General features: G+C 29.7%; 2 protein-coding genes across 2 annotated transcripts; one reads left to right on the forward strand and one right to left on the reverse strand.

Moving 5' to 3' along the window:
• The first annotated feature begins 2,007 nt into the window (after positions 1-2,007).
• LOC124889518 (egg cell-secreted protein 1.1) lies at positions 2,008-2,826 on the forward strand. Its single transcript, XM_047401447.1, has one exon. It carries the CDS (start codon positions 2,295-2,297, stop codon positions 2,697-2,699), a length of 405 nt encoding a protein of 134 aa, XP_047257403.1. The 5' UTR covers positions 2,008-2,294; the 3' UTR covers positions 2,700-2,826.
• An 8,098-nt stretch (positions 2,827-10,924) lies between these two features.
• On the reverse strand, positions 10,925-12,254 carry LOC107851535 (fasciclin-like arabinogalactan protein 19). The gene has a single exon (XM_016696597.2). It carries the CDS (start codon positions 12,069-12,071, stop codon positions 11,172-11,174), a length of 900 nt encoding a protein of 299 aa, XP_016552083.2. The 5' UTR covers positions 12,072-12,254; the 3' UTR covers positions 10,925-11,171.
• Positions 12,255-13,469: the final 1,215 nt, after the last annotated feature.

Raw genomic sequence — 13,469 nt, forward strand, 5'->3', positions numbered from 1 at the left:
TATCATATCGTGAGGCAATTTTCAAATATACAATCTAAGATAATAATTTACATATTTTAATATTTTTGTTGATTTTGGAAATGAGATTACTAAAAATGAAGAGAATGATGAGTTAAAGTTGTTTTTTCTATCATATAATGAAGTAATTTTCAAAGATATTATCTTAGGTAGATTTATTAAGCATAAACTTTTTATTTGACAAAGATATAATTTGTTGTTGGAAATATATCAAATGTTTAATGTTTTTTTATTATACATTTATATTACTTTTTTTTTTTCTTAAAAGCTTCTCATATATCGCTTTTCGAAATTACAATAACCTCATTTACGTAATGAGGTGAATCTTTTTATATGTAAATATTCTAAAAAGGTTAATCAAATATAATTCAAATGAAAAATTAGATAATAATATATATCGTATATGAAACTAAAATTTTTAAAATTCACAAGTATGTTATAATAAAAAGACAATTATCTATAAAATCAATTATTAATATATTTATCATGACTGCGCGAAGTCCGACATGATTCTCTAGTTAAAGTTATCTATAATCTATAATGTATAATATATTAAAAGTGTAAAGATCCTTAGAAAAGTGATTTGAACTTTTTACTTTTCATTAAAAGTTTATGCTTTAGACAAAATCGATATTTTATAATTTTACTTCAATTATTATATCATTATATTATAATATTTAAAATTAAAGAGTCCTATATATAAACGAAAAATATCTTTTAAAAACTTTTCCTTAAAAACACAAAAACAAACTAACTACCATAAAGTAAAAAAAAAAAAAAAAAAACACCTTATTTAAATTTTTGAAAAAAAAATTGAAGACTCATTTTGTTAAATTTTGAAGGAAAAAAAATCCTTAAGTTTCCCAAAATAAAACCATAACTGTCCTAAAGTATTTCTTTTTTTAAAAAAAAAAAAAAACGTTCTTTCTTTTTTTAAGAAAACGTTTCCTTATAAATCAAAAAGCCATGCATTTGATAAAACCTAAATAGCTATTAAGTTTTAGATTATTTAGGTTTGAATCACTTTTAACGAAGGATTTCTTTAACTAATTAATTAATGATAGTTGTCTCTCTTTGTTTACATTATTCTATAAAATTTTCTTATTAATTGAAATCTTGATAGTATCTATAATTAAAAAGATAAATCTACTTGCTATTTGAGGTATTCTTGATAACAATTGCTAATTGATAAGTTGTTTTTTTGTGTGCATGTGAAACTTGAGATATTTTATGATTGTAGAGAAAAATTTACTTGTGATTTGAGGTAAGTTTTCTAAAGTTTTTAGTATGTTCTTAATGTTTACAATCTTGATGTATCTATGATTAAAGAGATAATTTTTTTTTAATGATTTGATATAAGTTTTAAAATTTTAATACGTTCTTGAAGTTTACAATAATAGACTATCATATATTTGTGATGGATAATTATTAATTAACAAGTTTTTTATTTTAATATTGAGAATAGTCATGATTAAAGAGATGAATAAACTTGTGATTTGAGGTAAGTTTTCAAAGATTTTAGTATATTTTTTATGTTTATAAAAATAAATTATCATGTATTCTCAATAGATTATTGTTTATTGAGATTTTTCTTTTGATTTTTGTTCATATTGACTTATTTAAAATTTTAATCAGATTTCTTGGATGTTAAATTCCATCACAATAAATTGGTTAGTCATTCTAATTCTATATGAATTCTCTTTTAAAATTTAATAATATGAAATTGTTTCAATTGTCAGTAAATGCATATCGTCATTATTTTTAATATTCTTTTTTAGGTACAAGCTATATTATTTAAATAAATATAAAATTTAAAGACAAAAATCTACTATAATGGCTAAAACAATTGCAACAATATATTTTTTTGTAGTATCAAACTAGTTTTATAAAACTGAATTCACTTAAGCGAGGTACACACGGGGTGCGTATTCTAATAGTAAGAAATGTGTGAGTAATATAAAACGGAGGAAGTAATAACAGAATTGATAAAACCCCTTGAGATTCGAAGGTTTAATTGGATTTATTTCCTAATATTCTCTTTCTTTCATTTCATTACATATTAGCTAGTAACCAATAAGTACATCCGTTATACCAAAAACTCTCATGTATTGGTTTAATTTCCCACATTAATTTCATAACTCTTCATCTTCCTCTTATTAATCCGCATATTCATAGGTTATCCTTTGATTTGTTCATATATATAATCCAACACATCCTCAATAATTTCTACAACAATCATCACACGAATCCCCACTACTCCATAGCTAAGTAACAACATGAATAGTACTCTCATGATCATCAAAATTGTACTACTATTTACCCTGATTTCATGGATTAATATTCTTCAAGCTCGACCATTAACCACTTATACCACTGATACTACTAGTCTCATGACACGTTTAAAGTTGCAAGATGAAGAAGGATCATCACCCTGTTGGGAATCATTGTTCGAGCTCCAAGCATGCACAGGAGAGATCGTGCTTTTCTTTGTTAATGGTGAAACCTATCTTGGTCAAGATTGTTGTGGTGCCATAAGAACTATTGAACGCCAATGTTGGCCATCTATGCTTGGCTCTCTTGGTTATACTTCTGAAGAAGGTGACATTCTACATGGATATTGTGATGCTAGTGAGTCTGGTTCAACCCCTGAGATACCATCATTTCCTAATTTGGATCCATAAGCAGATTAATATTGATGTTGCAAAAAATAAAATTAGTGGTTTAATTTTGAAGTATTGTTATGTATCACCAGTATATGGAAGAATTTATATAAAGCTTTGACATGGTTGATGCTATGAGTTTATTCCACATGCTTTCTGATCTTGTCATTGTATATGGTACTACCATTTGCTTTGGTCATGTTATATTTTGTTTCATCAAATCGCAGTTACTAATGGTTGTTTATTACGATTAATTCGTCCAATTTCCAAACCTTACGGGAGTTCTATATTCCTTCTAGGGCGGAGCCACTTTTGGACAACCAGATTTATCCTAACCAACTTTGATGAGAAATTATAATATTTATATATGATTAAAATATTTCTTAAGCGCAAAGTTAATAATAACGAAAGAATAAACAACAAACAACTCTAGCTGTTAGAAGGCCTTGAGGTGCCGTTACTAGCAAAAGAGTGATCACCGGTGGAAGTGGCTGCTTGTCATTGCTATCAATACAACGTAGCAATAGGACGTTCTTTTCCTTTATTCACTTTCCTTGAACCTTCCAAAGCCATAAATTGAGGTGAAGGGTATCAAAATGCCTTTTGAATTTTGTGATTTGAGTGATTACAGGTGAAAGTGGCTACTTGTCATTGCTATCAATAGAACGTAGCAATAGGATGTTCTTTTCCTTTGTTCGCTTTCCTTGAACCTTCCACGGCCATAACCTGAGGCGAAGCGGTATCAAAATGCTCTTTGAATTTCGTAATTTGCTGAAATTAAGAGTTTTAAAAAAAATACCAATTATAACTACCAAAAACAAGGGTTAAAATCATTTACTAAAAATCAAACATTCCCCTCAATTTTGAACAATAATTATTCTCCCTTCTTTTTTTTATTTGATTTTTTAAAATACCTATTTTACCCTTATATTTATATCAACATTTGTATCTCTTTATTTTTTTTAAAAAAACATATTTTTTATAAATGTTAAAAATTATTTTTAAGATTAAAAAATAAAAGTAAGAAATATTAATTGAGTATATAATTTAATGACAAAAATATAATACTATAAATGAGTAAAATAGTAAAAATTAATTTTATTAAAAATTAAAATTCTAATATATATTTATACGTGAAAATAATTGGTAATTATAATCTTATAAACATATTTTAATGTAGGTATACAAAAATAATTAATAGACGAGGGTCTTTCAGAAACAATCTCTCTACCTCTTCGAGGTAGTGGTAAGGTTTGTGTACCCTCTACCTGCCTCATACCTTACTTAAAAATTTTCACTAGATATGATGTTGTAGATGTATATTTGTTCACAAAAAAAATGTATATTTGTTACAAATCAAATGATTGTTGTTAATGAATTTTAAATTATAATTTAGAAAATAAGTCATATTAACAACCAAAACTCATTTATCTATATAGACATTAAAGAATAAGAGAAAATCAAACTATGCATCTATATACATAATTACATACTCACATAACTATTTAATACATATAATATAAAAAAATTTGAATATAAAAAGTACCTTTGGATTTTGTAATTAATTATAAAAGAATTTATTAGTAATGTTAAAAGGCAGGCTTGAGAATTTGTATACCAACATTGAAATATATTTATAAAATTATAATTACCTATTATTTTCACGTATAAATATATATTAGAGTTTAGATTTTTAATAAAGTTAATTTTTATTATTTTGCTCATTTATTTCATTATAGTTTGTCATTAAATTATATACTAAATTAATATTTCTCACTTTTATTTTTTTATCTTAAAAATAATTTTTAATTTTTATAAAAAATATGTTATATAGATTAAAAAATAAAAAAATATTTTTATAAAAAAAATTCTAAAAGAAAAAAAGATACAAATGTTGATATAAATATAAGAGTAAAATAGGTATTTTAAAAAATTCAATAAAAAAAAGAGGAAGAATGATTATTATTCAAAATTGAGGGGATGTTTGATTTATACAACAAAGTTCGGGGTGTAAACGATTTTAACCAAAAAAAAAAAATATGGCGGACAATTATATAAAGTTTCAGTAAAACCAATCATTTACAAGTTTAGTAATGAAATGAACTAATCAGAATGAGATTAATCATGCAAGAAGCCAAGTATTTTTGACATATTCCACTAGTGTTTCTTTTTTTTAAAAAAAAAAAAAAAGTTGACGTCAATGGGAGATAACGATTGTAGACAAAATTATTCTCAAAGAGATAAGAAAATAACTTGCCCTTGTTTTTTCTCAAGAAAAATATTGACAATTTTGTTTAGGAGTCTGCAAAAACCGACCACCTATAAATCGATTATTAGTTTATTGTTATTGAGTTATTGGATTAACAGTTTTTAATGATTTTATAAAAAAAAAATTATTGGGTTATTGCTTCGGTTCAATGTTATATACACAACCCAGAATTACGATCAAAAACAACATAAAAAATATAAGAAAAGAAATAATCAGAAACCATATAGTAGAAAACAATACTTCTTAAGAAAGTCAAAGGCTAAAAAACCTTGGTTAAATAGAGATAGACATGTTAGAAAATATAGAAGTGATAGAAATTATAAAAATAAATTAGAATGTTATACATGTGGTAGCATAGACCATCTAGCCAACGTATGTCCTAAGAGAAATAATAATAGAACTAGAAACTCTCAACTAATAGAAGATTTCCAAGAGACTTTATTAAATGTAGACGAATACATGTCAGATACAGAAAGTATATACTCAATAATAAGCATTGACATAAATGATAAAGATAATCCAAAATCTGATTCTTCCGAATCAGACGAAGATAACTTAGTTAATGAGCTAGGGCAAGAAATAGAGGATTTAGACTTAAACAATCTAATAATTAATAATTTAATGAATATTAATCAAGAATGTATACATGAATTCCAAAGAAACAAAGGTCTAGATAGTAATAGATGTTGTATCTGTAATTGGTATCCAAGTAAAGACAACAGAGCTAAATGTAAAAAATGTTACTTAGAAGCATGTATAAATTGTATAGAGAACACTCTAAAAATCAAAGTAGAGTCAGAAATAAATAACGGACAAAAATATACAAACAATCAAATTCTAAACCTAAGGGTGTCTACTTTGGAAACCCGATTAAATGCTAGAACAAAGATTAACTATTCTAGAAAAAGGAAAAACAAAAATCACCATAGAAGAGACGGATACACAAGAAGCGGTACATTTAGAAAAATTAGAAGCAGAACTTATGAATCTAGAAGATAATAGCACTAATCTAATATGCAACGAAGACAAAGAATTCTCTACCATAAAAGTATTAGTAAAAATTAAAATAAAAGACGTAGAAATAGAAACTCTAGCATTAATAGATCCAGGATGTACTAGCTGTTTAATCAATAAAGAAATAGTACCAGAACACTTATTAAAAATACTTGACAGACCTATAATGGCCACTCAAATGGATGAATCACAAAATATCTATAATTATTACATAGAAAAAGCTCAAATAAGTTTTTTGAATACATGCAATAAATTCTATAACTCAGTTTATAATGTTAATAAAATATTAGCAAGAGATTTAAATATAGGATCAGATTTTGTTATCGGACTAAGATTTTGTATACAGAATAAAGGAGGATGTCTCTTAACAAGAGATGGAATAATGCTCTTTAAAGATTTGACTTATACACCAGTACAAACAGTAACATTGCCTACAGTATTTAGAAAACTAAATACAAGTAAAAAGAAATTGCTTCCAGAACCATGTTGCGATTGCCAAAATAATCAATGCAGCAACCTGCTAAAAGAAAATCTGGAAGAAGTTAGAAACTATACTCTGCTCAATGCAGAAGGACAAGAATGCTTAACTAATATAGAAAAAGAATATACCCTAATAAGTATAGAAACTAAGTTTTATAATTTTAGAAAAGGAATAGATAAAATAGGAATAATAAACAGTCCAAAAGATTTAGAAAATATAACATCTATATTAGACGAAATGGAGATAATAGGAGAAAGACCATTACCCATTGGGAAGCCAATGAAATAATGTGTAAAGTAGATATAATTAATTTAGAATATACGATAAAAACAGCACCTATAGAAGCGAATAATGAAGATACTAAAGAATTTGATATACAGATAAAGGAACTCTTACAATTAGGAGTAATAAGAAGATCTACCTCTAAACATAGATCAGCGGCTTTTATGGTAAGAAATCATAGTGAACAAGTAAGGGGTAAAGCTCGTATGGTAATTAATTACAAAAGATTGAATGATAATACTAGAACAGATGCTTACAAACTACCAGATAAAAGTGAGTTAATTAATAGAATTCAAAATAAAAAAGTTTATAGTAAATTTGACTGTAAGTCAGGCTACTGGCAAGTCAAAATGCACCCAGACAGCATAGAATGGACAGCATTCACATGTCCAAGCGGACATTTTGAATGGTTAGTTATGCCATTTGGATTAAAAACGGCTCCGCCCATTTTCCAACGAAAAATGGATAACATATTTGGAGAATATAAACATTTTATATTAGTATATGTAGATGATATTTTGGTATTTAGTCAAAATATGCAAGAACATTTAGGACACTTATAAATAATCTTCAGACTATTTGTTAAACATGGCATAATAATAAGTAAAAAGAAGATGGAGTTATGCAAGACTTATATTAATTTCCTAGGAATAACTCTGGGAAATGCAAAAGTAAAACTACAACCACACATAGCAAAGAAAGTACTAGAAATGCCAGATAAATTAGAAACAACAAAAGATTTACAAAAATTCTTAGGATTAGTAAACTATGCACGAAATTTTATTAAAGATTTTGGAAAAATAGTAGGACCATTATATGCAAAAACAGGTAGTAAAGGACAAAAAAATTTTAATATAGAAGATGTTAAATTAGTCCAAAAAATAAAAGAAAAAATCAAAAATATCCCAGACCTAAAAATTTCATTAGAATCAGACTATTTAATTATTCAAACAGACGGAAGTGACTTAGGATGGGGAGCTATCTTAAAAGCAAGACCTAATAAATACAGTAATAAAAATGAAGAACAAATATGTGGATATCAAAGTGGCGCATATAAAGAAAAAGGAAACATGAGCGCTATAGACTTAGAAGTATTAGCTATCATATATGGTTTAAATGCTTTCAAACTATATATACTAAATAAAGAAGAGATTTTAGTTAGAACGGATTGTGAAGCTATAGTTAAATTTCATCAAAAAATAAATGACAAAACTAGTAGTAGAAGAAGATGGTTAAATTTTACAGATAGCATATCTGTTTATAAGAATATAGTATTCGAACATATAAAAGGAAAAGAAAACGACTTAGCTGACCAGTTAAGTAGACTACAACTGGGAATAAATAAATAAGTTTAATTTCACTCATTTGTTTTCAGCATGAGACCAACAGGACAACCTCCTGCGGACAAAGGCAAAGGTGTAGCTTCGTCTTCCGAGTCTTACCACCAGACAATGTTAGGTAACTTAAAGTTTAGACCACTAGAATCCCTAGAGACAATGGAAAGAATTCATTTCAGACCATTTAATTTAATTGCATACCCAGAAAGCAACATATCCTTTAAAGTAAGACCAGATTACGTTTTAGACATACCCCAAAGGTGTTTAATAGATAATCTCTGAATTTCTTATAATAGACAAAACCGTAATCATTTCATGGCATCTATGAATGCTTTATGCCATTACATGGCAGAAAAAAGTAGGCCTCGTTTTAAATACTATGTAGTCATTCATGGAAAAACTAACGGAATTTTCCAAACATGGTTAGAAGTATTAGACTCCATACAAGGTTTTAAAGCCCCTCTTTTTAAAGGTTTTAATGATTTTACCGAAGCCACCAATCATGCTAGAGGATATTTAGGGCCAAATTATTATATATCTCCTTCCCTTAGACAAAATCCAGACCAAATACCCCAGTATAATTTGCAAAAAGAGACTGGAAAGATTATCTTTTGCAACCATTGTTCTTCAATGACGGAGAACTTCAAGACGCTAAATGCCCAAAAAGAATCACTCCTTATGGAAAACACTAGATTGATAAAACAAATACAAATGTTAGAGACAAGACTCCGCCAGCAGAATCCAGCCAGCAAAACTGATGCACAAACTCAGACTCCAGCTCAGAGTTCTCCATCTCCTCAAAAAATGGATGAGAAGGGTGTGCATTTCTCACTAAATGCTCAGAAATCCACTGTACCGGATGTTGGTACAGCTAGTCCGATTCAAACGGTGATCGGTAAAGACAAATCAAATCCGTTAATGGCTGTCACTTTGCCAAAAAGTGAGGATGAAGGGTATTCTTCATCAAAAGCTAAATTAACAAAATCCGGACATAGGACTTTAAAGAAGACTTTAATATCTAAGAGAAAAAATGAGACAATAGAGACAATAATTAAACAGACACTAGACAGATTCTTCAGCAACCAGACTCAAGATAAATACATGGATGCACAACCAGACGAACAGCCCACTAATCTAGACAGAGTTGTGCCAGAGATAAATAATACAGATAATAATTTAGCAAGATCAGACGAAGAAGATAATATCGCACAATTCCAGGATGCCCAGGATCCATATGAAGACGACGACTCAGGCATGCGCTTCGACTCCATTGCCCTGCACAACTTGGATACATAAAGATAATCTACAGTTTCCACAGTTTGTATTATTAGCTAGAGTAGTCAAGTAGGGATGCCTACTTTATGTCTTGTAATAGTCAGAGTCAGAGTGCTTCCTTTATCACTACTTTCCAAAAGAAAGAAAAACTGTTGAAGCACGCGTCAAAATAAGTTTGAAAGAAAATTAATAACGCATGTGACGATGGGGCCCAAAGAGTACCTGACTTGCATTATTAAAGTTTTCTTTCTTATCTCTTATCAAAAAGTGTCGGCCAATTGTGTTGAGGCCACGTAGTGGTTTTAGAACCACTCCTTTATGTATATTTTGCCTATAAAAGGCGCACATTCGATCAAGAGAAGGCAGAGTGAAACCAACCAACCTAAAAACCTTGAAATGTTTAAACCCTTCCTCCCAAAAAACTTATCCAAGTCAGTCTCTCTTGTATAAACTTTGTATCATTGTGATTTAAATAAAAGCTTCAAGTTTTCTATTCAGATCTTTCGGGGGTTCCCGAAAGGGAAACCTCTTTCCTAGTTACTTCATGTAAGTTCTTATTTACATATTTTCCCCACAAAAATAGTTATGTTCTTATATCCATGTTTTTATTTTACATTGTTTTTATAAATTATGTAAATTAAATTAGATATAACATTCTTACCCTTAGTATATGGTTAGTCTCTTAATTTCTTAATACCGACGATGGATTAACCTGTAAATTCCTAGGAATTCTGGCCTTGATAGTCCAATAGGTCTGCAAAATAGACAAAGGACGAGTGTTAGCTGCCAGACCAAAACTTTTCGGGGTGTGGTTAAAGAAGTACGATGTTAAAAACATAGATTAAGAGGAAGAGATGAACAGGGTAAAGTAAAAAAAAATAAAAAAAAATGGGGAAAATATAAACGATAAGAATAAACATGAAGAAACAATAGGAAAGAGGGAGTACTGAGTAGGTTTTACAAATTGATATACTAAAAAATCGATCATTATTACCAGAAAATTGAAATCTACCACCATCTTACTGTCTCTACCACTGTTTTACTGCTTTCATTGAAATATACTGTTTTTATTGAAATATAACTGTTTGGTGTATATATATATATATATATATATATATATTAAATGACTTATTATATATTTCTCTCTAATTTCTATAAATTAACAAACCTATTATTTCAATTATACAAACTCTTAATTTCTCCTAACAATATTTAGTTCAAACTTGAAGATTCTTGTAAATTAAAACACATCATATAAGATTTTTGGTTGCAACTAAGATTCGTTTTTTTTTTTTCATGTTAGTTACTATTATTTCTATTTTATGAGTATTTTTCTTATCGATTAAACCAAAAGCTGAACCGTTAAGAACTAAAAACTAATAAACCGAAAACCGATAAAAAATACCTTATTGATTTGATTATTGGTTTAATATATTTAAAAATCAAAAAACCAATAATCGATCGATGCACACCCCTAATTTTGTTACTTCAAAGAGGATATTTCTCCATCTTTATTTTATACAGAGTATGATCACCAACAAAAAAGATGGGAAAAAACCAAGACTAATTTATATTCTCAAAATGGAAATTCATAGAACTATTGATTTCATTTCCATTAATATTCACAATTGGTAATTCACGAGCAGTACAATTCAAAAGGACACTTTTACCCCAGAAGAAAGCTACAAAATTACTGTAATGCCCCTAGAATCATCTTCTCAAAAAGATACTTTTACCCCAGAAGAAACCCAAGAATTACTGTAACACCCCTAGATATCATCTTCTTACAAAGACACTTGTACCCCACAAGAAATCCAAGAATTACACTAACACCCTTAGAAATCATCTTCACCACCGCGACCACCGTCATTACTCCGCCGGACACTGTAATTACTCTTCCAAATCCGGCGATACTGCAATCTCCTATGCTTCCTCATAACTTTTGAAAATCCTCCATTCTTCACCTCCGGCAACCCTACAGCCGACGTCGCCGTTGCCGCCGCATAATTCCGGCTAGTGGGGTCAACTTTCTCCGGCGCAAAAAAACCTTTACCCATTTGACTAAGTGCGTCCTCATACATGTTGAACCCAGTAAGAAGAATTCCATCTAACCCATGAACAGCAAATCTCGACCCGATAAAAAGATTCGGGTCGGATACCCGAACACCATCAACCGTAACGAAAACGTCATCGGTATTGCTGTTTTCGACTAATATACTGTAATGGGGGAGAAGGGTAGAAAGGTATGGAGCAGTGAGGTTACGGAGTTGAGAGAGGGTTAGTCGGTGAGAAGGGATGACGTGGGATCGGAGTGCGGCTACGTAAGCATCGGCATTGGCAGCCATGTCGAGTGTGTAGAGGAAATGATCTTTGGGGGCGAATATAGTGAATGATGGAGGCACGTCGGCGGTGGTAGCGGCGGTGGCGGTGAGGATTTGGAATTGGACGTCGGAGGTGTCAATTGCGTTGCTGAAGAGAGGGTAACCTCTGTATCGTAAGACACGCAAGAGGGTATCGAGTTCGTGTGGGGAAATGGAGTATTTTGCGGCGGTGCTAGTGGTGTTTGTGGTGGATTCCGGGAAGTTGTCGGCGGTAGAGATGATGTCAATGGTGGAATTGACTGCCGCGGACGTGGTGTTGGCGGTGGAATTGACGGCAGCGGCGGAGGTGGCAGTGGTGGTGATGGAGAGGAGGAGTAAGAAGAGAGGAAGGAGGAATTGGTTAGTCATTGCCATTGGCGAACGGTTTTTTCAGTTTTGGCGGTTTTCTTTTGAAGGGTTGAAATTGGAATGAGGAGTTGTAAGGTGTTGGAGGGTGTATATGTAGGCAAATTCTTGGGTGGATTGAGGCCGTTGATTTGATTAGTTCGATTGTGGCCGTCGATTAGATTGGTTTAACTAATATATAGAGATTACTATTCTTCGGATGCTGATTTCTTACTTATTTCATTTACAGATTGAAAAGAAAATAATTGTTTTAGATATTTTAGGCGTAAAATAAAGTTTTTTGGGTGAAAAAAAATATTTTTTTATAAAAGAAAAAAATCAAAAGGATAAAAGATGTTCTTAATGTATTCATTAGAAATGGTCTAAGAATTTCTTTCACCTATTGAATCAAATACGCTCCTCATTTTTATTTGTAAGATTAAAAATAGCCTTAATGTACAGCAAATAGGGTAGCATAAATATCGCAAATAAGGATAAAATGTTAATAGATAATAATTATACATTATACTAGCATTACATTATTTGAGTAGTCTTTGGCTTTTGGTATTTAATAGCATCATTTGTTTACTATATTTGGGTCATAACACCTTGTCTTGTTGTTATAACTCCTTGCATATATTTTTGAAATTGAAGTCCTTGAATGTTAGTTATAATGTTTGTCCTCATTATCGTTTTTTCTTTCGGTATTTACTTTAATTTACTTCAATTAAGCTTAACATCTTTCGAAAACAAACCTCTTTACCTTTAAAAGATATTGATAAGGTCTATATCTACAATGTACTCAAAGGTCTATATCTGCAATTACTCTCCACCCCACTTTATGATATACTACAAGATATGATGTTGTTGTCCTAGAAATAGCTAAAATTGTACTCCTTTCGACTATTAAATCAAATTTACCCTTAATTTTGTCCCTCAACTACCATCACAATTATAAGGCATTTCATTACATTTTAATTTAATACGTGATGTTTAGTTATTGATCAACATAAAATTATGAGCCTACCCAAGATTATATGACCCAGAATGACTTAATTCAACACGAAACTTATGTAAAATTAACTCATTAGCGAGGATATCATTTTTGTTTTCATGATATTACTATCTTTTTTCCTTTTATTTTTCCGCCATAGAATCATTGTAGTATTTATCTAGTGAAACCATACATGCCTTATAGTAGCATTTTTTTTTATGGACTACATTAATATTTCACATAGAAAATTAAATATAACTTTTCTCCTATATTTTGTCTAATTATCCTCTATTTACCAACATATTCTTCTCAAATTACACCGATACACTTCCTCTAATTTATTATGCAATTTACCTTAGCTCTTGTTATACATAATGCATATAAGTAAATTTTAAATTTTTAATCTCAACTCAAAATACTTACGATTAATAATT

Source organism: Capsicum annuum, chromosome 12 (assembly GCF_002878395.1).
Source record: "Capsicum annuum cultivar UCD-10X-F1 chromosome 12, UCD10Xv1.1, whole genome shotgun sequence".
NCBI lineage: Eukaryota > Viridiplantae > Streptophyta > Magnoliopsida > Solanales > Solanaceae > Capsicum > Capsicum annuum.